The 27968-nt window shown below is 44.6% G+C and overlaps 1 gene segment (V, D, J or C); it reads left to right on the top strand.

Annotated features, from left to right (window-relative positions):
- LOC140910042 (Ig kappa chain V-III region MOPC 321-like) overlaps nucleotides 1-27523 on the top strand; it is a 49096-nt gene extending 21573 nt beyond the window's left edge. The window contains 2 exon segments of the V gene segment in view: nucleotides 22542-22590; nucleotides 26930-27523. Coding sequence covers nucleotides 22542-22590; nucleotides 26930-27261 — 381 coding nt within the window.
- The last annotated feature ends 445 nt before the right edge of the window (nucleotides 27524-27968 follow it).

The following is a 27968-nucleotide window of genomic DNA, read 5'->3' as shown; positions in this document are numbered from 1 at the left end:
GGGGATGGCACGTACCCACTGGGATTTTCTCTGCCGAGAGAGCATGTCTGAGGTCACGGTCTTCTTCCAAGTTCCTCCTTTTTTTAAAAAAAATCCCTTCTTCCCCACCACACCTTCACAAAGAGTTTATTTAAATGACTCAGCCACTCCCTGTGCTAGAGATCCCAGTGCATTCCCTCTGCTGTGTGACTATCTTTCAGCTTCCAAGCTCTCGCTCTCTGAGATACCCCATGCAGCACCATACACTCGGGAGCTTGTCCTGATTTCTGCTGGTTCCAGGCTATAGCATGTAGGTCACATAGTTGATGGACTCTCCTGGAAGGCACTCAGATACTGCACTCATCCCTGCAGTATAAGAACTTCTACAGAATAGGCCTTTCTCTAAGCAGAGAGAATAAACACTGTACGTTAGCATTCAAGACCCACAGCCATGCAGCTATTGACTTGCCCACATTTTAGTGCAGGACATTAAAAGCCAGCACCCAAACAATAATGACGAGCTGAAAAGAAAATGAGAAACAGGCACGTTTCTTTCTTTGTACAATGCCTAGCTTGTATGGGGCTTTGTCCTGATTGGGGCTTTCGGGTGCTAACACAGTAGAAGTAATGAATAATAAAAACAACAAATCACATTTCAGCACAAAGGAAGCGAGCTCCCCAGCCTGCCAGGCTGACCATGCTTACTTCATCCATGGCCCCTTCCTCTTCCCTTTTGGTGCACGTTGTCACATCAGACACTAATTTTCATCTCTGAACCACAATTTGTATATTTCACACCCAAGTGACATCCCCATGTCGCTCTGAGCTGTTTAAATGTTCCATGCCACTGGCTATGGCTTGTTGATCAGCATCGGGCCAGTCAGACGTATCAAGATGATCTCGCGGGCTCAGCTCATCTGGCTGTTAGTGCTCTGGATCCAGGGTAAGGATCAAACCAAGAGGCAATTGGATGAATTTAAAGTAAATCATCCTTTAAAGAAAAATGAAAAGCTCTAGGATTTTTATCTATCGAACCCTAAATATTCCTAAGCGTTGCAGTAGCTTTGAGTGTCTTTCTCACATTTAACGGCAGTTAGAGAGAAAGAGCATATTTAAAAAACAAGAGCCTAAACCAAAACCCACTGAAGTTGATGGGAATCTTTCCATTCACTTAAATTGCCTTTGAATCAGCCCTAAGTGATCAACTGTAAAAGGAGCCAGAATGAAAGAGCCATCTGAATCTCACCATTCACATCACTGTCAGGTGACCAGCTATGACAACTACGGAATGATACACATGGGAATATTTATACAGGCACATTATTGTTTCATTTATCAACTGTGTGCGCGTGTGTAGAGATATATATAAATATATATTAACTTACATTTTATTTTGTACATTCATTCAGACTCCCAAGGGCAGATTGTGCTAACTCAGACTCCAGAATCCCTGGCAGTGTCTCCTGGTGACACAGTCACTATCCGCTGCAAAGCCCGTTCAAGCCTTACAGATGATGATTTGGGTGTTGACCTCTTAGCCTGGTACCAGCAGAAAACAGGGCAAGCTCCTAGGCTTCTCATTTATTGGGCTTCCACCCTGGAATCTGGAGTTCCAGCCCGGTTCAGCGGCAGTGGGTCTGGAACTGATTTCACTCTCACGATCAGCAGTGTTGAAGCTGAAGATGCTGGAGATTATTACTGCCAACAAAGCTATGAAACCCCTCTCACAGTGATACAGACCAATACAAAAACCTCCTGTGCTGTTCAGTTCAGTGTCAGAGCTGCTCTGTAAACAGAGTCATCTTCTCAGGGCTACTGCACTTGAGCAAGAGGGAGATGACCTGGAAGACACTTTTAGTTGCAGGGTTTTGGATGAACTAAAGTGGGTGGAGTGAGTGTTGGGAAGGCCAAAGAGGGAAGAAGGAAACAGTAATTCAGAGCAGAGACAAGAATTTTTCCCCACTGGACAGGGAGAATGGGAAGAATCAGAAGGATTTAGACTTGGCCCAAAGATGAAGGGAGAAAGAATGGGGGAGCAGACCATGATCACCAGACTGGGGGGGGCTTGTTTAGTGAGCGGATGACAGTACTGTCAAGGGCAAAAAAGAATGGGGAATGTGGAGAGGACTTAGGAAGGAAAATAAGGAACTTGGTTCTAATCACGTAATGCTCAAGCTGTTGACAAGAGGGCCACCAAGACATTTTGTGACAGGCTGCTCCATAGGACTGGACTGATGGGGACAGGTCAGGTGAGGATAAGATTTGAGAGTCATTCAGCATAAAATAGCTGGATCTCTGTAAGCAGATGAGGTTGCCCAGCTATGAGGCATACAGGGAGAAGAGGAAGGCACCCAGGACAGAACCCATGGGACTCCACAGAGAGAAGCAGCAGCAACCAAAAGAGACTGAGGGAGAGATCAGAGCCCCAAAAGTCAGGTGAGAACAGGAATGCCAAGGAGAAGAGAATGATCAGGATTGAAACCTGCAGAACATTCATGGAGGATGAGGCTGGAGTGAAGACCTGGCGACTGGCCAGGAAGAGGCTGTCTGAGACCTTGGTGAGAATAGTCTCAGGAGAGTGGAAAAGGCAGAACCCATTTTGGAGTGGATACAGGCATGATACAGAGGGAGGGAGTCAAGGCAACAGTGCAAAATGAATTTAGAGGCGAATGGGAGAAGGGGGATGGGTTGGTTGCTGGAGACAGAGGTGGGGTCAAGGAGGTGGGGTCAAGGATTAGTTTTTTGAGAATGCCAGTGCATTCCTGAACAATGTGGGGAAGGAACTGTAGGAGTGAGAGAGGCAGAGGAAAGGGCAGGGAAAGGGAGTCCGGCAGATAGGAGGGGAGTAGGTGAGAACGCATAGTTGGTGACCTGGGAGAAGTGTTGGAGAAAAGAAGGGTGAAGAGGAGAAGGGAATGAATTAGGCAGGTGGAGAAGAATCACATCTAATGGACTCCTTCAGCCAAAAGATTCAGCCTTTGAGATCCCAAGCAGAGTGAGAGGAGACATGGTTGTGGAAGGTGGCAAGTAGGAGGAGGGCACTGGGCTTCAATGAGAGTGAGAAGTACAGCTGATTAGTAAGGAAGGGGGCAGCTCTGAGGAGGGGGAAGAGGATTAATTCCTGGTGGAGGACAGGGAGAAAGGGGTAACAGCTGTAGAGAAGGCAGAGATTTTGCTGACTCAGCAGCTTCTATGGAGACTTGAATGCAACTTAAAGCTGGCCACCTGTGGCAGGAGCCTTCAAGGAGGAGGGGGACAGCAACACAACCTGCCCTCTCTTGAAATAAATCAAGACATGGGACTTTAAGGCAGAGAGGTTTTTTAACTCTGTATTTGGCACTGGTGCCACCGCTGCTGGGATACTGTCCCCCGTTCTGATGCCCGCAATGCAAGACAGATGTTGATAAACTGGAGGTGGCTCAGAGAACAGCCACGAGAACGATTAAAGGCTTAGAAAACCAGCCTTACAGAGACAGACTCGAGGAGCTCAATCTGTTAAGTTTAACATACCCTGAGAAGACTCAGACTCCAGAATCTCTGCCGGGGTTGCCAGGAGACAGTCACCATCAGCTGCAACTTTTGTAGGCAGAATCTCTGGGGAGAGGCCTATGAAGGCAACTCAGAGATGTGGGGCCTGGAAATGGGAGTGGGGGAAGGAAATGAATGGGGAAGGCATCGTTGGTGGACAGGAGTAGGTGCAGGGAAATGCCATGAGAGGTCACCTGAGTGGAGCTTACATGCATAGATGAGAAGCTTCAACTTGGTTTGGAGGCAAGGGGGAGCCAATGGAAGGATTCAAAGAGGGAGGTGACAAACAGGGTCCAACATTGCAATTTTATCAGCAGCAGAAGGTGACTTTCAAAACACGCACTGCAAACATAACCAGAGGAAAAGGCAGAGCACAAAGGAGACCAGTGTGGGGACGAATTTTCTAGTGATATTTTAGGCGTCTATGAGGAATGTTTAACACAGAAGAACCCACTGACAAGAGGAACTGATGCAATGAAAGTAGGTCTTTAAAGTTCTAAAATATTTCTAACCATTTGTCATGATTAAATGGGCTATGTCTAATAAATACCCATTAGGGGAATCAACTTATTAGTAAATAAAGTGCCAGGCAGCTGCAAATACTAAAATCCAGATATAGTTAACCTTTAAAAATACATATTTCTGTGCATAGATCAACCGGATAGAATGAGAGAGCAATCTACTATTTGGATAACAAAAAGTGACCTGGCTAGCAAGTGTCTAAGGGCACCTGATTCTGTACTTAAAGCTCTTTTAAATAAATCTGTGTACATTCATATTCAATGTATAAGAACAAAACAATCCATGAATGAGGCCGAACTTCCAAATAATGGCCACCAAATGGCAACACTTAAATTTAGTGATGTACAGTAAAACTGGGGTAAGGAGGTGATATAATATGCATTTGAATACAGCTAAATGTAAATGAATACACTTAGGAACAAAGAATGCAGGCTGTGTGTACAGGATGGGAGACTCTATCCTGGGAAGCAGTGACTCTTAAAAAGATTTGGGGGTCATGGTGGATAATCAGCTGAATGTGAGCTCCCAGTGTGACACTGTGGCTAAAAGAGCGAATGCGATCCTGGGATACATAAACAAGGGAATCTTGAGGAAGGGTAGAGAGGTCATTTTACCTCTATATTTGGCACTGGTGAGATTAGTGCTGAAAGACTGTGTCCAGTTCTGGTGCCCACAATTCAAGCAAGATATTGAAAAACTGGAGGGGGTTCAGAGAAGAGACACAAGAATGATTAAAGGATAAAAAACCTGCCTTATAATGACAGACTCAAGGAGCTTGATCTATTTAGCTTCATAAAGAGAAGGTTATGGGGTGACTCAATTACAGTCTTTAAGTACCTACAGAGGAACAAATATTTCATAGCTGTTCAGTTTGGCAGAGAAAGGTAGAACACAATCCAATGGTTAGAAATTCAGACTAGAAATAAGGTGTACATAGAATCATAGAATATCAGGGTTGGAAGGGACCCCAGAAGGTCATCTAGTCCAACCCCCTGCTCGAAGCAGGACCAATTCCCAGTTAAATCATCCCAGCCAGGGCTTTGTCAAGCCTGACCTTAAAAACTTCTAAGGAAGGAGATTCTACCACCTCCCTAGGTAACGCATTCCAGTGTTTCACCACCCTCTTAGTGAAAAAGTTTTTCCTAATATCCAACCTAAACCTCCCCCACTGCAACTTGAGACCATTACTCCTCGTTCTGTCATCTGCTACCATTGAGAACAGTCTAGAGCCATCCTCTTTGGAACCCCCTTTCAGGTAGTTGAAAGCAGCTATCAAATCCCTCCTCATTCTTCTCTTCTGCAGGCTAAACAATCCCAGCTCCCTCAGCCTCTCCTCATAACTCATGTGTTCCAGACCCCTAATCATTTTTGTTGCCCTTCGCTGGACTCTCTCCAATTTATCCACATCCTTCTTGTAGTGTGGGGCCCAAAACTGGACACTGTACTCCAGATGAGGCCTCACCAATGTTGAATAGAGGGGAACGATCACGTCCCTCGATCTGCTCGCTATGCCCCTACTTATACATCCCAAAATGCCATTGGCCTTCTTGGCAACAAGGGCACACTGCTGACTCATATCCAGCTTCTCGTCCACTGTCACCCCTAGGTCCTTTTCCGCAGACCTGCTGCCTAGCCATTCGGTCCCTAGTCTGTAGCTGTGCATTGGGTTCTTCCGTCCTAAGTGCAGGACCCTGCACTTATCCTTATTGAACCTCATCAGATTTCTTTTGGCCCAATCCTCCAATTTGTCTAGGTCCTTCTGTATCCTATCCCTCCCCTCCAGCGTATCTACCACTCCTCCCAGTTTAGTATCATCAGCAAATTTGCTGAGAGTGCAATCCACACCATCCTCCAGATCATTTATGAAGATATTGAACAAAACCGGCCCCAGGACCGACCCTTGGGGCACTCCACTTGATACCGGCTGCCAACTAGACATGGAGCCATTGATCACTACCCGTTGAGCCCGACAATCTAGCCAGCTTTCTACCCACCTTATAGTGCATTCATCCAGCCCATACTTCCTTAACTTGCTGACAAGAATACTGTGGGAGACTGTGTCAAAAGCTTTGCTAAAGTCAAGAAACAATACATCCACTGCTTTCCCTTCATCCACAGAACCAGTAATCTCATCATAAAAGGCGATTAGATTAGTCAGGCATGACCTTCCCTTGGTGAATCCATGCTGGCTGTTCCTGATCACTTTCCTCTCATGCAAGTGCTTCAGAATTGATTCTTTGAGGACCTGCTCCATGATTTTTCCAGGGACTGAGGTGAGGCTGACTGGCCTGTAGTTCCCAGGATCCTCCTTCTTCCCTTTTTTAAAGATTGGCACTACATTAGCCTTTTTCCAGTCATCCGGGACTTCCCCGGTTCGCCACGAGTTTTCAAAGATAATGGCCAATGGCTCTGCAATCACAGCCGCCAATTCCTTCAGCACTCTCAGATGCAACTCATCCGGCCCCATGGACTTGTGCATGTCCAGCTTTTCTAAATAGTCCCTAACCACCTCTATCTCCACAGAGGGCTGGCCATCTCTTCCCCATTTTGTGATGCCCAGCGCAGCAGTCTGGGAGCTGACCTTGTTAGTGAAAACAGAGGCAAAAAAAGCATTGAGCACATTAGCTTTTTCCACATCCTCTGTCACTAGGTTGCCTCCCTCATTCAGTAAGGGGCCCACACCTTCCTTGGCTTTCTTAATGTTGCCAACATACCTGAAGAAACCCTTCTTGTTACTCTTGACATCTCTTGCTAGCTGCAGCTCCAGGTGCGATTTGGCCCTCCTGATATCATTCCTACATGCCCGAGCAATATTTTTATACTCTTCCCTGGTCATATGTCCAACCTTCCACTTCTTGTAAGCTTCTTTTTTATGTTTAAGATCCGCTAGGATTTCACCATTAAGCCAAGCTGGTCGCCTGCCATATTTACTATTCTTTCGACTCATTGGGATGGTTTGTCCCTGTAACCTCAACAGGGATTCCTTGAAATACAGCCAGCTCTCCTGGACTCCTTTCCCCTTCAAGTTAGTGCCCCAGGGGATCCTGGCCATCCGTTCCCTGAGGGAGTCAAAGTCTGCTTTCCTGAAGTCCAGGGTCCGTATCCTGCTGCTTACCTTTCTTCCCTGTGTCAGGATCCTGAACTCAACCAACTCATGGTCACTGCCTCCCAGATTCCCATCCACTTTTGCTTCCCCCACTAATTCTACCCGGTTTGTGAGCAGCAGGTCAAGAAAAGCGCCCCCCCTAGTTGGCTCCTCTAGCACTTGCGCCAGGAAATTGTCCCCTACACTTTCCAAAAACTTCCTGGATTGTCTATGCACCGCTGTATTGCTCTCCCAGCAGATATCAGGAAAATTAAAGTCACCCATGAGAATCAGGGCATGTTTAACAGTGAGCGTAATTACATGTTTAACAGTGAGCGTAATTAAGCATTGGAACCATTTATACCAAGGGACATGGTAGATTCTCCATCACTGACAATTTTGAAATCAAGATTGGATGTTTTTCTAAAAGATCTACTTTAGGAATTATTTTGGGGCAGTTCTCTAGCCTGTGTTATACAGGAGGTCAGACGAGATGGTCACAATGGTCCCTTTTGGCCTTGGAATCTATGAAAGCTAATACAGCAGTAAGATCACTATCCATATTCTGAAACAAGGCAAATAAATCAATTCTATGGGTTCAGTTCTCCCCTTGCAGGATTGACTAACTCACTGAGAGTCGCCAATGTCTCATGAGGGAGAATAGGTCCTTATACATCTAAAAGCTGGGCCTATATTCCAGAGGTAAAGGTGAGAAACTTGGCAGAGTCATAACGGATGTCTCTCTCCCTGCTGCTCTGCGCAGATATAAACATTGTATGTCACTCTCCATCGTTAATTGATCAGCACTGTGCGGTTCAGACATATCAGAATGATCTTACAATTCAGTTCATCTGGCTGTTCGTGCTCTGAATCCAGAATAAGAATCAAACCAAGCAGGAAATGACTTAAAAAAGCAAAGTGTTGCCATATACAATTTGACTTTACAATGAGACCAGTGACTTTTCTTATCTACAGTTTTAAATCTATTCACATTAAGATGACATATTGATTAAAATGTGACTATTAGCAGTGAATGGGAACATAGTTGAGTTTATTTGTTTTTGCCAGAGGTGCATCTTTATTTGTACTTTCTTTGCACATTCAGATTCCAGAATCCCTGTCAGTTTCTCCAGGAGACAGAGTCACTATCAGCAGCAAAGCCAGTTCCAGCCTCATCTTTGATGGAACGAACCATTTATCCCAGAACCATTTATCCCAGTACCATAAGAAATTGGGACAAGTTCCTAACTCCTTATCTGCCATGCTTCTACCCTGCAATCTGGGGTCCCAGCCCAGTTCAGTGGCAGTGGGTCTGGAACGGATTTCACTCTCATAATAAGCAGCATTAAATTCTGGAGATTGTTATTGCCAGCAAGCTGCTAGCTCCCCTCTCTCAGTGATACATAGAATCATAGAATATCAGGGTTGGAAGGGACCTCAGGAGGTCATCTAGTCCAACCCCCTGCTCAAAGCAGGACCAATCCCCAATTTTTGGCCCACATCCCTAAATGGCCCCCTCAAGGATTGAACTCACAACCCTGGGTTTAGCAGGCCAATGCTCAAACCACTGAGCTATACAGACCAACATAAAAGCCTCTCTGTGTTGTGCAGTTCAATATAACAGCTGCTTTCTAAACAGTCACCCTCTTAGGGCAACTGCTACGCGGGCTCTGGGGATCCAGTGTTGAACAGCCTTTAGGTGCTTCACTGCCTGGGCCAGTGCTTCATTCCCCTGTGCTCCTCCTACTTCCTTTACTTGCAAAGCAAATAAAAATAAGGAGATGGTCAAGCCAAGTTTGCTGCTAGAGAAGTTTCCTTCCTTACCAAAGGGATTGGACTTCGTTTGAGCCGCAGGATCGTTTTTTCCTGGCTTAAATGGTTTTACACCTTGATCCCCAAAACATATTTCTTCCTGGCTGCCCAGAAGACTGTCAGAGTATTGCAAGGTTAAGAGAAATGGTCAGTCCAAAGCCTGGGAGGGCTGCAGAGGCCTGAATCTTCAATCCCAGAAGCACATTGTTATAAGTCAACCAGATCAGGCTCTGATGTCCTGTGATCATGTGGGGTAGACAAATAGTATACGGGGTGATCTCTCTGCCCTTTTTATTGCAGCCTCACATCTGAGCTTTCATTCCCACGGCTGCTAAGAAACTCAGAGTGAAAGTTCTGACCCCCACGCTCACATCAGCTAGCCCTACGCACGTGTGCATCACAACTGGGTCGCTCTTCGATGATACAGTAAAACTTACCCCTGTGCAAAAAGCCAACACCAGACAGATGGACCACTGAAGCCATTAAATGGTGCGTGGGTCTTATTTTGGCCCTCTGCGTGGGGGCTAATTTCACCCATCGTAAATAATAGCAGAGACATTAGCCCTGTGCAGTTCCCCTATGAAGGGGTAAATGCAGAGAGATCACCCAGGATACTATTTGTCTACGCCACATGGTCACAGGACATCAGAGCCTGAACACAATGCAAAGGCCCATGAGTTAATTTCCTGCAGACAGGTATTTGGGAGGGGATTTACAGTGTGATAGTAACGCCACATTCAAGAAATGTAAACCGAAAGCTGAGGACATTCGTTCCCATTGATTCTGACCAACATCATTTCATTGCTAAGTGGGAAAGCAGCCCTAGGAGCAGCCCTGCTGTCTTACTACTTCAGTGATGACAATTTGCTCACTTGACCCTTTTCTACTTAGTCTGAATTATATGTAAATTTACACAGAGCAGCTGCTTTGCATCAGCTGTCCCCAGGTGGTATTTCTCTGTTCCATTTTACTCCCTGTGCTTTGATCAGTCAGCCAGCCAGCTGAGATGTATCAGGTTGATCACACAGGCTCATGGCATCTGGCTGGTAGTGCTCTGCATTACAGGCAAGTAGAAATAACGGAGAGACTAACAAGGAAATGATCCCAAATGAAACCAAAGGGTGTAGATATTTTGGGTCAGAACCTCAGCCAGCGTGAATGAATTTCAGTGGCACTTTGCCAGTCTACACCACCTGAGGATCTGACCCATTACGCTTTGCTTTATCAGATCATGTGCCCTCCTCAGGTGTTATCTATACACACACTTTTCATGTGATTGAAAACAACAAGGCATGTGACACTGAAATTAAATAAAAATGTGGAAAGATCCTGTCACTATGGATAAGGCCCAATACAACTGAGATTTCTAGCCTGCATATATACATATATTATTTTATATTTTGTTATTCTCAGACTCCAAGGGACATTGTGCTGACTCAGACCCCAAAATCTGTCAGTGTCAGTGCTTCAGCAACATATGATCTGGGGGCAGGGCTTGGGTCAGACCCTGGGGCCCACCCACATCACAGCTGAAAGCATCAGTTTCCCTTATCAGTGTGTAGAAGGAGGCTTTTTCCTTATAGCAGTGTTACAAATCCAGGTGTGACATACCTGTGTGAGTGTCTACAGCCCCCTGCACACAGCTAACTCATCATGCCCAGGAAACAGGTTAAAACACAGTAGAACCTCGACCACCAGCTTGGGTTTGACTGTGGGGCTGGGCAGAGCCATTCCCGGAAGCCTGTGCATGACCAGCCACGCTCACTGGCCCCTCCGGGTCTCCTCAAGTCTCTGGAGGCACAGCACGAGGCAGCAAGCACTAGGAAAGTTGCTGCTAATGTCTGCCCTCCAGGGACCCATCCGCACCTCCCCAGTCACAAAGCTGGGTGCTGGAGCTAGAACCACCTCTGCAAATACCTCACTCCCCAACTCCCCCCTCACACATACAGCACACCAGGGCCTAGAACCCTCATGCTTCTGTTCCCCAAAATACAGCCCTTTACCACAGGGCTAAAAGCTTCCTTACAGGCATGGACTGTGCCATCTTTGGTGCTTGGGGAAAGCACTCTGCCAATATTAGGCATAATCAATCATTTCCTGTACCTCAGCTAACCTCTCCGCCAGGTACAGACCAGAGTTGAAGCTTTTCAGCACTTTGTTCTACATTCTAGTGAGTTAAATCTTGGCAAGAACAGAAGTGACACAAACATCTCTCCAGGAAAAGCATTTACTAAAGCTACATCTATCTTTCCATCCGTTATTTATAACCCATGAAACCATCATGACTATTATCAATAACTTTTATAAGACAAGTCTTTTGTAGGGTGGTTGTTCTCCAAATGTTCATTCTTGTTACTTCCACAAGTTCAAATGTAATATATAATTAAGTGCATGCACATACTCACACTCCTCTAGGGCTCTTTCCTGGGAGGATTTGTCCTTCTCTGTTTCTGTGGAATAGCATCCAACCTCTCTGCAAGGCGCACCAGCTCCTTAAAGCTGGGGGACAAGTGTTAGTTCCACAATCTCCTTCAAACACCCTTTAAATCTTTGCAACAATGGTCTGCACAGCTTGCTTCTCCTCCAGTTGGGTGAGGGAACCTGCAGTTTAAATCCAACAAAACTCCAACGTCCCTGGAACACAATCTATAAAACAGACCCTTCTAGTCATTATGCCACTCCATTGCTGAGTTCTTCAGTTTGATTGACTCCAACCCCTATTTATAAACTCCTCCCCTTCCCATTGCGTTCCCATTGGTTCCATTTTCAGAGTGGCACTAGGTATGCCCTGCCAGAGGCTTGCACACAAGGAAAATCACCTAAGCAGCTTCAAACAGCTAATAGGCATGCCCAGTGCCTCCCATACCAATTTCTGCATGATTCTGGCCCATCCAGCAGAGTCTCCCTGCCTGGCTCTGATAAATCTGCAGTTACACAGAGTATCCCAAAACCAAAACCATATCCTCCACACTCTTTCTTCCCATACATAGCCCACAAAATGCTGCAATGCGAGCATGTGGGTCACATTTGCATTGTAGTGTATCCAGTCCATTGTGGGTGCTACTGGAAATCATAATGGTAAATACTAGTAGCAGGTGCCTTACCTAATCTGTGGACCAGCCACTAGAGGGCAGTATCTCTCTCTCATTCACACACACAAACACTGACTGCATGTTACAGTGAGGCCAAACCTTATTATAATACTCTGGTAGGGACACGAACAACCTGGTAGATATGACTCTATAGAGAAACCTGATATCCTAGCAGTGCTAGAAGAATGCTAATTGTTTTTATTCTGGCTGCTGCTAGCGCAATTTTTAAGTATCAGATGGACTAACCAGGCAGCCTGCCTGCTGCTTCTTTCTTGTACTCTCAGTAGCTCCCCCAGCAAGGGGGAGTGCCAGCGGGGTAATGTGTAATGACTCCATGGATCTACAAAACCTAGATCTCCTTTGATTCCACAACTAGTCCAGTGCATTCAGTAGCAAAGAGGGTGTCAGAATGGTCTTCCCTAGCCTGGGAAAACTTTTCCTTAAGAGTCAGTAACAATCTTGGAAAAACATTTATTGGAGGCAACATTTCAAATATATTCCTTTGATTTATCCTGGGCCTGATCCTGCTGTCCTAGTGCAGGCTAAGGAGACAGTGGACTCATTTTTTTCGAAGGGTTTTCGATTTGTTAAGCTAGTTCGATTCACTGCCACAGGGATCACTGACTAGCTGCTAAGTGATAACTTTAAACTACGTTTGTAACCCCTTGGGCAGATTTTCCTCAAACCAAACAATAATATTCAATGCCAAAATCTGGGCAACACTAAGGTCAACACAAGCCAATGGGACTGTCCACTTGCTTAAGGTTGCACATGTGCCTAAAGAACCCTTCTGAATCGGGGCCATAATGAAGTACTGCAGTTCACCTTTGTCGCCACCAGAGGGTGTCAGAAGCCTTATGCTGAATATACTGCATATGAATATTGCAGGTGGAAATACCTCAATATTTTCTGCAACAGTTTAAACAAATCCGTTCTTCAGTTTTAAACATGAGAACCATAGCACACACCATCCGCCTTGCAGCGATATACCTAAGTGACGCATCCCTGCCATCCCGACTACTTATAATTGCTCCATTTCACTCTCTTTATTTTTACATAGAGTTTGTTGCTTAACGTTGGGCAGCTCAGATTAATTGGAGTAATTTTGCTGGCTCATTTTATCTGGCTAATGCTGTAAGGTAAGTAAAAAAAATTAGACAATACATTTAAAAATTAAAATCAAAATTGTGGCTTCATCCCACAACTATAACTTAATATATTATGTTAATGCCTTCATGTGATTAAAGAAATCAAGGAAATATTGTACCAAAATAAACTGGAGACATACATGACCAGATCCTCAGTTGGTGTAAATCAGTGTAGCTCCCTTGAAGTCAATGTCATTTATACCAGCTATGGATCTGGCCCACACCAGATATTGTAATATTGTTACACCTTAGAGACTAACAAATTTATTAGAGCATAAGCTTTCGTGAGCTACAGCTCACTTCATCGGATGCATAGAATGGAACATATAGTAAGATATATATATACATACAGATAAGTTAGAAGTTACCATACAAACTGTGAGCGGCTAATTAGTTAAGATGAGCTATTATTAGCAGGAGAAAAAAAAAAACTACAATACCCACCTGCTGAAGTGAAAAAACAGATTGACAGAGCCACAAGAGTACCCAGAAGTCACCTACTACAGGACAGGCCCAACAAAGAAAATAACAGAACGCCACTAGCCATCACCTTCAGCCCCCAACTAAAACCGTTCCAGAGCATCATCAAAGATTTACAACCTATCCTGATAAATGATCCCTCACTCTCACAGATCTTGGGAGATAGACCAGTCCTCACTTACAGACAGACCCCTAACCTGAAGCAAATACTCACCAGCAACCACACACCACACAACAAAAACACTAACCCAGGAACCTATCCTTGCAACAAAGCCCGATGCCAACTCTGTCCACATATTTATTCAAGTGACCCCATCATAGGACCTAATCACATTAGCCACACCATCAGGGGCTCGTTCACCTGCACATCTACCAATGTGATATATGCCATCATGTGCCAGCAATGCCCCTCTACCATGTACATAGGTCAAACTGGACAGTCTCTACGTAAAAGAATAAATGGACACAAATCAGACATCAAGAATTATAACATTCAAAAACCGGTAGGAGAACACTTCAACCTCTGTGGCCACTCAGTAAAAGATCTAAGGGTGGCAATTTTGCAACAGAAAAGCTTCAAAAACAGACTCCAACGAGAAACTGCTGAACTTGAATTAATATGCAAACTAGATACCATTAACCTGGGTTTGAATAGAAAGTGGGAGTGGCTGGGTCATTACACATATTGAATCCATTTCCTTAAGTTAAGTATCCTCACACCTTCTTGTCAACTGTCTAAATGGGCCATCTTGATTATCACTACAAAAGTTTTTTTTTTCTCCTGCTAATAATAGCTCATCTTAACTAATTAGCCTCTCACAGTTTGTATGGTAACGTCTAACTTATCTGTGTGTATATATATGTTCCATTCTATGCATCCGATGAAGTGAGCTGTAGCTCACGAAAGCTTATGCTCTAATAAATTTGTTAGTCTCTAAGGTGCCACAGGTACTCCTGTTCTTTTTGCGGATACAAACTAACATGGCTGCTACTCTGGAACCTGTAATATTGTTGAAGTCGTTGGCTCATGTAATGGATTAAAATATATGGAGTGGATATTTTTGTTTTGTTCTGTTTTTAAGATAATATTTGGAACATTTATAACTGTTCAGAACAGCCAGTATGCATCACTTGGGTACAGTGATGCAAAGCAGATAGTGTGTTTTGGACACATGGTTTAAAAATACTCAGTAGATTTGACTGTCAGAACATGCAGAATTGGCATCAATGTTATTACTATCTACAATCGTCGCAATCCTGTACAGTATATGGTAATGAGACTTAGGTCTCCCCCTAGTGGCAAGCAGAATTCTCTTCAGTGCTTCTGGCATTGAAATATGGGGAAGGCTTGAAACATTGGACATTAATAACTTACTAAAGAAAAATATATTTATTTCAATGAATAAAAAAGTTCTGATAAGAAAACATGCTAATGAATTTACAGCTTCAAACCAGACATTCATTACCCATGAAATATACAAACTGAGTCAAAGCCAATTAAAATAACTAAGCTCCCCCATTTATCACCATTTCTCAAAACAGAAACCTCAAATATCCCCTCAAGCAAAAGCCTTTGTAAATACAAAAAATACAGGACTTTTTCTGGTGAGAATACTTGAGGTTTCTTTTTGTGGAGTAGTGGCATCTAAGGGAGGTCTTTTCATTGAATCGTCTTGTAAAGCTTTTTTGTGAAGAAATCATGGTTTAATGCTGTACATTCATTTAGAATATTTTCTGATCAACACATTTTTACAAATCAAAATAAAATATTCCTATATTGCTTGTTAATATGTTTCCAACTGTGACAGTCCTGTAAATGGATTACCACTAGAGGGAGTCATAACAAGCCTTATGCTGAATATTGTAGACGATGATAAATTAATTGCAACTGAGTATGTTCTGAGATGGTATCAAATGAACTACTGCAGAGCATCCTAATTGCCCCCAGAGGGAGGCATAACACAATGTATTGTATGTATTGTGACTGTTACAAATGGTAATACGCAGCCTGATGTATCATTTTGATGATCTGTTCAATTGATAAGGAGTACTTGTGGCACCTTAGAGACTAACCAATTTATTTGAGCATGATTCACGCTGTAGCTCACGCAAGCTCATGTTCAAATAAATTGGTTAGTCTCTAAGGTGCCACAAGTACTCCTTTTCTTTTTGCGAATACAGACTAACACGGCTGCTACTCTGAAACCTGTTCAATTGATGTTTGCTCAAGGAGATTCCATCTTTTATCATATCATTTCCAGCTCAATAAACAGAAACTGTATTCCTCTCACAGGCCACTGTTGTGATCTCTTTCTCATTGCCTCTCTGTAGCTTGGTTCAATAAGCCTGATCTGCAGCCCACTGGAGTCAATAGAAATCTTTTCAGTTGCCTTCGGATCAGGTCTTGTCTACGGTGTTCACAAAAACCCCATCACTAGAGTTACACATTGGTTGTTTGGGCTTTTGGTTGGTAGTGGGTGTTAATTATTACCCTGCTATTCTGTCATCCCATGATTTTAATGTGCTGATGTTTGCAGCCTGCTGGGAGGGGGTTGGACCCACTGCTGAAAGGTAAAACCTTTGCACTTAAATATTTTAAGATGCTTAAGGTCCTAAAATACACGTAAAGACAAAAGATTTGGAAAGCAGCTCCTGCACCTGTCAAGAGCTGAGATCAGGGCTCTGCAAACCCCCTTGCAAAGACTTGAGGACACCACAACCATTCAGGTCCCCATGCTGTGTCCCCTGGGCCAGATGCATTCCTAGGTTCCCCCAAGGGAAGCCAGGCAGAAGATGAGCCTGCCTGGGGTAGGAGCTCACTGGCACAAGTCGCCGGCAGCCCTTCTCTGTCAGCGGGCTCAGACTCAGCCAGTGTAGGTGGATGCATGCGAACGGGGAGTGGTCAGGCCACCCAGTAGATGCCTGCCACAGCCCTACTCCCCTTGGCAAACCTTGGAGGGAGCGGAACACAGTACTGCCACCTGCCCTTCATCAGGGTGAATGCCGCTGGGAACTCAGCTGCCCCCACCGGTGCTGGAACTAGGGGGGGCCAGAGGCCATGGCCCTCCACTTTCTAACAAAAGAAACATAAGTGCAGAATTCAGGGTGCCCGGCAGAATTTTTTCCCCCTCACAGAACAATCGATTCTGCCAGGGAGGCACTGTAACTACACCTTTCACCCACCAGGGGCTGCTGTGGCTCCAGAAGAGAGGGCAGCTGGCTCACTGCCAGAGCCGCCAGCCAGGCCGAGGGAGGGGGCACTTTGGCCTTGCCCCCCCACCACCACCCCTGTTCTACAAAGGTCCTGGCACCCTTGCCTGCAGCCGCAGTGGCACACACCCAGTGCCCACAGTATTAACCATGCCCCTTGTGCGTAACTTCTCTGGAAGTCAAAGGGGGCCTCTTGCAGACAGAACCCCTCCATTGAAAAGCCAGAGCCTAAGGTTATCACCCCTCACTGCATTGATATTAATTATCCCCGGCAGAGTAAAGACACCCTGATCTTTCTTCAGTAAGAGACGACAGGCAGGGTCATGCTGATGGCTGATCATCTTGAGACAACTGGTACCCCCGTGTTGGAACACATCACAGGGGCAGGGTGGAGGGAAAGATCCATGTGCTGAAAATGCTCTGGCAACCTAGGGATGTAGGGAAATGAGATGACTTACCTGCAACGCAGTTCTGCGACTGTGTGTACACACAATCCACCCACGCTGTGGGGAACAGGCACCATACACATGGCTGGCAGGAGTTCCATAGCCCAGAGTCCGCAACAGGGCAGGGCTGGCTTGTTCCTGCCAGGGCCCCTCAGGCCCCTAAACTGTTGCTTCCTTTCTAGTATCAAAAGCCCTGTGTGTGGAGAGGAGAGGAGGGGACATATGGGTGTGGCTGCTAAGGGAGGAGGGGGCTGCCTGGTGTGAGGGGCTGACTGCATGCAAGGAAGACAGCCTGTGTTTCGGGGGGGGGGACTGCCTGTGGGAGAGATGGTACTGCCTCTGGGTGTGTGTGCGTGAGGGGCTGATTGTATCTGAGGGGGGACTGCCTGTGTGTAAGCAGCTGATTGTATCTGGGGGAGGATTGCCTGTGTGAGAGGGGCTGACTGTATGTGAGGGAACACTGCCTGTACGTGAGGGGCTGACTCCATGGGAGGTGGCACTGCTTGTATCATAGAATATCAGGGTTGGAAGGGACCTCAGGAGGTCATCTAGTCTAATCCCCAATCCCCAATTTTTGCGCCAGATCCCTAAATGGCCCCCTCCAGGATTGAACTCACAACCCTGGGTTTAGCAGGCCAATGCTCAAACCACTGAGCTACCCCTCCCCCCACTGAGCTATCTTGTGTGTACAGGGGGACAGCTTGTGTGTGAAGGGGTTGACTGTATGTTTGTGTGAGTGTGAATCTGGAAGAGAGCTCTGTGTGAGAGAGAAACGGGGTGGGGAAGAGAGAGAGAGAGTGATTTGTACAGAAAGTAAGCTCATGTAAGTTATAGGGGACTGGGAGGGGACGTAACTTTTGTGGGGAGTCAGGAGATCATGAGCAAGGTTTTTTTTGCAGGGGAGGGAGGAGAGTGTGTCTGTGTGGTATTGTCTATGCCATGTAGGATCCTATGTGTGTGTGATTTGTGGGTGGGAGGCAGGAGAGTCTGTGGAGCTGGGAAGAGTACACAGAGGTTGCCCCTACACTATTAAATGTGGTGCCCACTTTTCAGTGTCATGGCGGATGCTCCGGGATGCCCAATGGTGCAAGGACTAGTGGAGGCCAGGCTCAGGCATTTCAGAGGAGGGCTTTAGGACAAAGTGCTGACAATGTCTGAGACCCGTCTACACTTGCCCTTGTGCTGGTGTAAGCAATGAGGCAACGTCGCACTCCATTTGCTAGTGTAGACATGGCCAGAGGGTGAGAAAATAGAAGGCAGGATTAGTAAAAGAAGCAAGAGGCTGACAATGTGGGTGAAGGAGGAAAAGAACACAACACAGGGAGAGCAGAGGAGAAGGAGGCAAGGGAAGAGGGAACGGTTACACCAGCTATAAAAATAATAATGACGGAATATAGACTCTGACGAAGGTGGAGGCAAAGACAACTGAGGTGAAAAGAAAGAAGCAGAAACATGCAATGAAAAGAGACAACTGAAAACTCAAACACAGGCAAGAAGGAAATGTTCAGAAAATGTATCTTACGGTCATACACTGACAGCTAGCACCGGAGCATCTAGGCCCCTCCCAGAGAGTTCAACACAAAACGTGTTCATAGAATCATAGAATATCAGGGTTGGAAGGGACCCCAGAAGGTCATCTAGTCCAACCCCCTGCTCAAAGCAGGACCAATTCCCAGTTAAAATCATCCCAGCCAGGGCTTTGTCAAGCCTGACCTTAAAAACCTCTAAGGAAGGAGATTCTACCACCTCCCTAGGTAACGCATTCCAGTGTTTCACCACCCTCTTAGTGAAAAAGTTTTTCCTAATATCCAATCTAAACCTCCCCCACTCCCCTAATCATTTTTGTTGCCCTTCGCTGGACTCTCTCCAATTTATCCACATCCTTCTTGAAGTGTGGGGCCCAAAACTGGACACAGTACTCCAGATGAGGCCTCACCAATGTCGAATAGAGGGGAACGATCACGTCCCTCGATCTGCTCGCTATGCCCCTACTTATACATCCCAAAATGCCATTGGCCTTCTTGGCAACAAGGGCACACTGCTGACTCATATCCAGCTTCTCGTCCACTGTCACCCCTAGGTCCTTTTCTGCAGAACTGCTGCCTAGCCATTCGGTCCCTAGTCTGTAGCTGTGCATTGGGTTCTTCCGTCCTAAGTGCAGGACCCTAAGTGTGTTCCAATAGCCAAAGGCCTGATCCAAAGCCTGTTGGAGTGCATGGGACAACTCCCCTTGACTTAAATGGGCTTTGGCTCAGGCCACAAATCCTTCATATACTCGGGGTTGAGGGAGAAATTCCCCTGTGGTCAGCCCTGGCCAGCCTGCCTCAGCCTCACCATTTTAATTGTCTTTTTCAAACTGATCAAAATTCTCTCTCCTGGTCCTGCCCTCTTTTCACAGCTTCTAAGGTTAGGGGTTTCAAAAGAGCCTAAGGGAGTTAGAGGCCAAAATTCAACAGGATTTGGGCACCTAACCCACTTGGGCTCCTTTGAAAATCCCATCCTAATTGCACCTGCCCTTCTCTCAAACGGGCCAGTGAAGAAGATCTCTCATCACTTGTTCCTCCAGTTCCTCATTTGCATTTTCAGATTCAGCTTCTACATTTTCAGGTTTAGAGTCTGTTTCTTCGCTCACCTGGTCCCTGTTTTCATCACCACCCCATCTGGGAGCTTAATGCCCAGCCCAGGCAGACTTACATGGGCTAGCTCTGCTGGAGCTAGCGTGCTAAAAATAGCAGTGTGGCCACAGCAGCACAGGCAGTGGCTTGAGCTAGCCCCCTCAGTACAACCCTGCCCAAGATCACAGAATATCAGAGAATCTCCGGGTTGGAAGGGACCTTAGGAGGTCATCTAGTCCAACCCCCTGCCCAAAGCATCTCAAAGGACTGCTCAAAGATCCTAGCTTCGTACTCAGGTGGCGAGCCCAGGCCACTGCAGCCACACTGTTACGTTTCGCACGCTAGCTCAAGCAGAGTGAGCGTGGGGACATCTACCTGGTCACACCTGCCAGCGGCAGGGCAGAGATACCCCTGCTGACTGTGGCCCTCTCTTGTGGTTGTGCCACATCATGAACCTGGTGCCAGCCCATGTTCATGACTTCTGTGAACAGCATCGTCAATGCCCCATCTTTCCCCTGCAGGAGACTCTGAAAAGCCAACCACTTCTCTTCCCGAGCTCTCATTCTTGCCTAGGAGGTCTGGTAGTTTCTGATGCAGACGTGAAGTATCAGGATGAATGTATTCTCCATCCTGCTGCATCCTGTCATCTAGAAACGCAGGCTGGGGCAGGGCAAGCTGAGTCTTGACATCTTTAGCCACAAGCTAAGACCACCTGGAGCAGCAGGTTCTCACGGTGGGAGTGGGAGATGTAGCAGAGCTATCCCTAGGCACAAAGGAGTTACGCTCAGCCACTTTGGAGACACCTAGGATGGTTTCCGTGTTGGGCTCAGGTCCTTCACCATCTGGCCTGGGTTAGTACAGTCAGGGCTAACCTTTCTCAAGGTACTGCATAACTTTGAACAGGGAGTGCCTTTTGGTTTTCGGCCTAGATAGGATGGTCTCAGGTACCCTGGTTATAAACGGGGGAAATTGGCATCTTTGGAGGAAGTTGCTATCCTTTATTTATTTTGTCCCCCTGGGGATTAGAAGTGCTTCTAAAGAACCCTACAACTCGTCAGACTCATTCAAGAAATAAGAGTTATTTTCACCAATAACCCCATCATCCCAGAGGTCTTATTCAGACTGCAGAACAGACCTGGCTGTTGGATACCTCAATAGCAGGAGATCATTGCCACAGAGGGCCCCAGTGATAATGATGTGACAGCTGGTGCTGTGAATGTGATGAAGGAACTGATAACTGGCATGCAGCCAGGTCCCCCAAACACAATCTCACCTCAACATCTCTCTGAGCTGTAGGTAAACGCCACCTAATTTGGTAGTGTTTGAGCCCCAGTTGAGTTCAGTCTCAATACCACTCAGCTAAATCATGCTAGATCAGCATTCTGTGCACCATGGCAACCTTCTGTCATACCTTAGAAAGTTCCCAGTTGCAGTGCTTTGCTCCAACACAAACTGCATATGTCCTTTTCTATGCAAGAATTTCTAGGCCCCGTATCCTTCCTTGGCCTGGTACAGAAAATATCCAGCAAGTTCCATGCTAACACTGGTATAACTCCATTGATCTCAATGAAGTAACTCCTAATTTATACCTACATAAGGGAGAGCAGAATCAAGTCCATTGCCCATTTGTTTGTGCAAGTATTTTGTTAATGTTTGGTTTGCTGTATGTGAAATAAGCTCTGCAGCTCATGCAAAATCTGGGTGGTGTGCTCAATACTACAGCTACATTTTCTGGAGTTGGACGTGAACCAAAATCCTGCATATGAACATCCTGAACTTTGGAAAAGTTTGAATCTGAATCCAAACTTTGCACTTGGACCCATGTCTGATAGTTTCGGCATTTTTGCTTTCAAGGAATACAGCATGTGACGAGGGTTACAATATGTGTCAATACGGACGTGGGAGCAGAGGGACGGGAGAGAAGATAGGATGTATTGATCTGATCATAACTTCTATCTAACTTCTTGACTGTTTATAGATGATGAAACCAAGGTCACTCGACCTAGCACTGAAGTCTCAGTTTTGCACAATGGAAAAAAACATTTTTATAGGGGAAATGAGCTTTAACAAGTGAACCAAATGCTCCTTCCCCTTCTGCTGTCAGGTTTTTGTACAGCGAGGCGATAGGAACTGATCACTGTGGTGGACGTTCGGTAAAGGAACCAAGGTAGAAATAAAACGTAAGTACCTTGAAATGATTCTGTTTTCGCTGTCTATTCTGTCTTTAAATTTGTCTTTGTTAACACTGTCGAATTATAAAGTGAATATCTGTTGGTGTTGGAAATTGCAGGTAAAGGATGGTTTTCAGGGCAGATACAGTTCAACTGTAATAGAAAAGAGATTAATTTGAAGAAAGTAGAACTTTGCTTTTCACTCCAGACCAGGGAAATTCAGTAAATGTTACATGTCTGGTAGTGGTCAAAAATGTTGCTGGCCAGACCCTCAGCTGACGTAAATCAGTGCAGTATTTCCCATTCTTCAACATTGGGACTCCAACAGAGTTATGCCGAGTTACACTAACAAAGGCTCTAGCCTCATATTTCTAAAACATACTGTACCACTCATGCATCTAATGGCCTAGGTTAGGAGGAACTGAGGTTTTTGTAGAGGGAACAGGTAGCAAGGAAGCACTGTGGTACACTTTCGGCAAAGGGACCCGGGTCGAGATCAAACGTAAGTACATTTTTCTTAGTGCTCTTCAGTTTTCTTTGCCACATTTGTCCATTTTCATGTTTTTTGGGTTTTTTTTCATTGGGGTAATTGGTGATATGAGAATGCTAAGAAAATTACCAGGAGATGAGACTGGTAAAGTGTATAAAATGAACATATCCTTGAGGAAAGAAAACACCTCTTCCTCCTTAGGTGGAATTTTAGAGCTAAATTGTTACATATGGCATGAATTAGCCAGCCTACAGTGGGCCCATTTAGCTACACAGTAAATAGGTTTCTGTAGGAGAGGAAGTTGATAGGCAATCACTGTGGATCACTTTTGGCAAAGGGACCAAGTTGGAGATAAAACGTAAGTGCATTTTTTACTCTCTTCCAATTCTCTTTGTCCAGTTTGCTATTTTCACAATTTTTTTGGCGGGGGGTATCTGCAATTTGTGAAATATGAGTGCCGACAGAATTGCTGTCATCATAGATTTGTAAGGTGTATGAAATAACCCTGTCTTTGAGACAGAAAATACCGTCACCTCCAAAGATGAAATTTGGGCTAAATTGTTATATTTTACATAAATATAGTTGACAGCCTATTTAGTTTCACAGTAAAAAGGTTTTTGTAGAGGGGGAAGTTCACAGGCATTCACTGTGGTTCACTTTCGGGAAGGGGACCAAGTTGGAGATAAAACGTAAGTGCATTTTTGAACTCTCTTCAGATTTTCTATGTCCAATTTGTCCATATTCACAATTTTTGTCTGTAATTCGTGAAATGGGATCACTGACAAAATTACTGAGGCTGTAGATATGTGAAGTATTTGTATAAAATATCCCTGTCCTCATGAGTGGAAAATACTTCCACCTCCCTGGATGGAATTTGGGTTAAACTGCTCTATTTTACGTAAATTAACCTACTTACAATTGAGAGCCCATTTAGTTGTGCAATAAAAAGGTTTCTGTAAAAGAGGAAGGTTATAGACAATCACTGTGGCTCACTTTTGGCAAAGGGACCAAGTTGGAGATAAAACGTAAGTACATTTTATTTGTGATTACTCCCCATTGTTTTTGCTTGATTTAATGCACAAATGTGGAAAAATGCTGTTTTTTCTCTCTGTCCCTTTCCTTGCTGTCTCACCCCATTCCCAGTCGTTAGTTGTCAAATCCGTACATTTAATTGTAAGAATTAAAAATCAAAGGGGAATGTTTAAAGAAAAGTCTAATTTTATTTACAAATAAGAATATGATGGCTGAATTCTAGGCTAGTGACAGTGTTGGTCTTCAGTCTTCATCTGAGGCTATCGACACTATTAGTAAAAATTCAGCCATCCTCTTGTCTATAGATTTTAAGTGGAAAAATCCCAAAGTTTCATAACGAAGGTCATGATCCAGCAGCCACTGAAGTCACTAGAAATACTCCCATTGACTTCAGTAGGACTTGGATCAAGCCATATACAAGTGTTTTTGTTTTAATTCAGCATTTTGGCAGTACATCCCATTAAGAGAAACTGAAAATTGTCTCTCAAATAATGTAAGCGGTGTGCCCAGATGCCACAGTGATCAACACACTGACAAATGATTGAACAGATTAGATGGGACTAGACTGATAAAATAGATTAGACTGACGTTAACAAGAAAAGTCCAGTTTTAGAAAAAAATAGTTTAAGAAATGTAGAGAAAATACTAAAAAACTACCTAAAGAGCAGACAAACATTCCTGTTAAAATAATAATTAACCTGCACAAAATAAGTTAATTGGAAGCCACCAGCACAAACGCGGAGGAAAATGTAAAATATGTTGTCGTTAGAGTATGGTAGAGTCTGACAAAATTATCCTCCATTATTAATTGCTAGCTGTATTCGATAAGGTTTAAGTTATCTGCCTCTAGTCATTGTTAGCTGTATATCTATCCAATGCATCTCCCAATTGTTTTAAATAATTTTATTTTAAGATCTACAAAAAAAATTTTGACATTTGTCATATTAATTATAACAACGTATCTATGAAAGCAGGTGTAGCAGTGGTGTACGCTATATTTTTATTTTGCACTAGGAAAAAATGGATATAATTGATTCCTATATTTTAAGTTTTTGTTTTACTGATTATGTTACAAAAGATGTTTTTCAGTAGCTTTGACACAATGCTCTACTCATTTATATTTTGAATTTTTAAAAATATAGTGATACGGCCATTGTGGAGGACAAGCCAATGAAATGATTTTTTTTTCTTTTCTTTTTTTTTCTTTTCCAATTACTGTTTTTCACAAACAAGTCAAAAATACTTTAAAAAATTGTTTGGGGCTATATATTGTTTGTAGTATAATATATAAAATGTGTTATTTCAAATGTGTTACAGAGGCTATCAAATGTATGGTATCTATCTGTCCATAGATATAGATAGATATAGATATAGATGGCATGATTCTCCTCTCAGACTCCTGTAAAATAGGTGTGACTCCACTGAAATCAGAAGTGCTCTCACTCCATCTCTGAAGTTAGCGGAGCTATGAGGTTATACCAGTTTAACACTGGTTTAAATGAAAGGAGAATCAGGTCTATTATCTTATACTGTACATTTGCTAAGATAAGCGTAAAAATATATGTGAGTGTTTTTCTGGAATCCCAAGACATTTTAAAAGTCTGGGCTCCGATTTTGTTAGGTTCAGTACTTAGATATTATTATTTTAGCTTATACAGCAGCAAAGCAGGAGACTGACTGAACTGAATGACTTTGACTTGGTTTTCCAAGATGTGATCTGTGTTATGTTTTCTTCAGATCTTTACAAAGATTAGGGCTTGATCCCGCAGTCTTTGCTCAGACAAAACTGTCATTGAAATCAGGGAGAGTATTATCTGGGGAAGGATTGCAAGATTGGGTCTTAGTTTTCAAGAGTCTGAATATTGACATACGGGGAGAGATTTTACTCAGTTACCTAAGATTTACATCTGACACCAAGATCAGAATCTGGCCCATTTCGTGATTATGTGACACAAAGTGAGGTACACGAACACTCACTCCGAGTGGCTATGCTAAAGGTTGCCACAGTCTTAACTTCATGTCTTTCTCTAGCTGCACACTGACTATTTTTTATAACAGATCCTTGAGTTTTTAGTTCTAGTCGTATATGACAGTTGCAGTAGGAAAAATATTAATAATCCTCTGTGGATCTGGAGCTTGATTCTCTTCTTATTTCCACCTGCATATAATGGGTCAACTCTACTGAAGGCAATGGAATCTTGCAGGTGACTGGTGTGAGAGGAGAATCAGGTTTCTGATTTTAAAAGTACTGAGCACCTGTAACTCCTATTGACTTTAAGTGGAAGAATGAACAGGCCCTAAGGAATTAGATGGCTCAGGGGACTGGCAATGAGAGAGATCTGGAGGGAAATCCTGGCTCCAGTAAAGTCAATGGCAAAACTAATATTGACTTCAATGGAGCCCAGATTTCACCCTGGGAGCTTTTCCCCTCTAGGTCACAGGGGCTTATTGCAGCTTCCAGTGGAGGGGGGGGGTTCATGTTGTCATGTACATGGCATCGGTAAGTTTGCATCCTTGTTGGCAATCTCAGCAGAGAGACTCAGGGTTGAGGGGGAAGTACCTTCTCACCCTCCGAGAGCCTTCCTCTAACTCAGGATTGAGGGATATAGGCATGGTGGTGGGAAGCTCGCACTGCTACTGCTACATGAGCGGTATCTTGTCTGTCGATAAACAGGACTTTAACCTCCAGAGCTGTCATGCTGGCACCTTGCCCTGGTATCTCTTGGGTGAGGCCATTTTCCAGGGCATTGCACTAATTAGTCTCTCACACTCACATCAGAGGCTCTCGCGTCACTCAGGGCCAGGTTGTGCAGCCCGTCCTCCCAGGGGAAGCACTTCCGCACACAAGCAGTGCCAAGGTCGTAAGCAAAATGAAACTGGGTATGATGGGGCAGATTCTCAGCAGGTGTCAATCTGAATAGCCCATTCGAGTCCATGGAGCTGTGCTGATTTACACCCGCAGAGGACCTGGCCATGTGTTTTCTTAAACCTGAATTGATATCCTATATGGTCTATGTGCACTGACTCCCTCTTTATTCTGACCTGCTGTGTCACTTAACCGCTCTGTGCCTCGGTTTCCCCATCCGTAAAATGGGGATAATGATGATACTTCCCTACCTACCAAGAGTATCTGGAGGATGAATTAGTTAATGGGCCAAATCCAGCTTGCCTCAGTCGCTCATGGATGAACTACTCACATAAATAAGGCAAGAGTGATTTGGCCTGATAATTGTGAATGGCTTCGTCCGTGCTCAGTGTAACTATCCACTCCTAGGTCAGTTGTCATTAACACCATATTCTGTGCTCTCCTTTTTTGCAGGTAGAGAAAATGCCAAGCCTTCGGTGTTCATCTTTCATCCATCAGCCGACCAGCTGTCTGGGGGATCTGCCACTGTGGTGTGCCTGGTGAGTGGCTTCTACCCGAGTGCCTTGAACGTGGTCTGGAAAAGGGATGATGTCACCACCACAACTGGTGTTGTCACCAGCCAGAAGCAGCAAGACACTTCTGACAGCACGTACAGCCTGAGCAGCACCCTGACGCTCACGAAAGAGGAGTACAACAAGCACAACCTCTATAGCTGCGAGGTGACGCATGAAACGGTGCAGGGCTCTATTGTCAAGAGTTTCAAGAGATTGGAGTGTTCACAATAGGAGGCTCCCAGGGAAAGCTCCCTGCCTCCTCTTTGCAGCCTTTCTTATGCTTTGTTTATGTAACTATTAGTCTTATTCATTTTTTCCCCCTCCCAAACTATTATGACAGAGATCTTCCAGGTCTCACCTCCTGCCTTACCCCTTGCTAACAGTCCTGGATAACCAGGCCTTGCCTGATTTTACCCTACTGCCTAATGAGGCTTCCTGCTTTTATCAAGTTTCAACTTCAAAAATGAATAAATAAATGAAATCAATGAAACAGCATCTGTTCTCTCACGTGTTTTTAATGTGACAATTGAAATAAAGTGAACTCAGATGGAGTAAATAAATGGAGTACTATGCAATTTACTGTGGGCAGTGGGAGGGAGGATGAGTCCTTAAAAGAAGGTCCTATCTTCCCTGAGAGGACACTAATATCCCATAAGAATATACCCAATAAGAATCAGGGTATCCATGGTCAATATATCCCCTCCCCTTCCAGCATGCAGTGTGCAGAGTGCTACTGCTTTACCACCCCAGAAGTACTATAGGTAATTAGTGTGTCCTTCCCGCAACTTTTATCCATTGACTTCAGTGGAACTAATCACATGAGTAAGGCCTGCAGGACTGGTGAACTAATCTGGGATCCATCAGGACACAAGGAGTACATGATATTATGCACTCAGCAGCATTACAGCACCTTGCTGTCTATGGGTCACACAACCAAG

The sequence above is a fragment of the Lepidochelys kempii genome, chromosome 4 (assembly GCF_965140285.1).
Source record: "Lepidochelys kempii isolate rLepKem1 chromosome 4, rLepKem1.hap1, whole genome shotgun sequence".
In the NCBI taxonomy this organism is placed as follows: Eukaryota; Metazoa; Chordata; order Testudines; family Cheloniidae; genus Lepidochelys; species Lepidochelys kempii.
The sequence above is the reverse complement of the archived record's forward strand: the minus strand, read 5'-3'. Positions and strand labels throughout refer to the sequence as shown.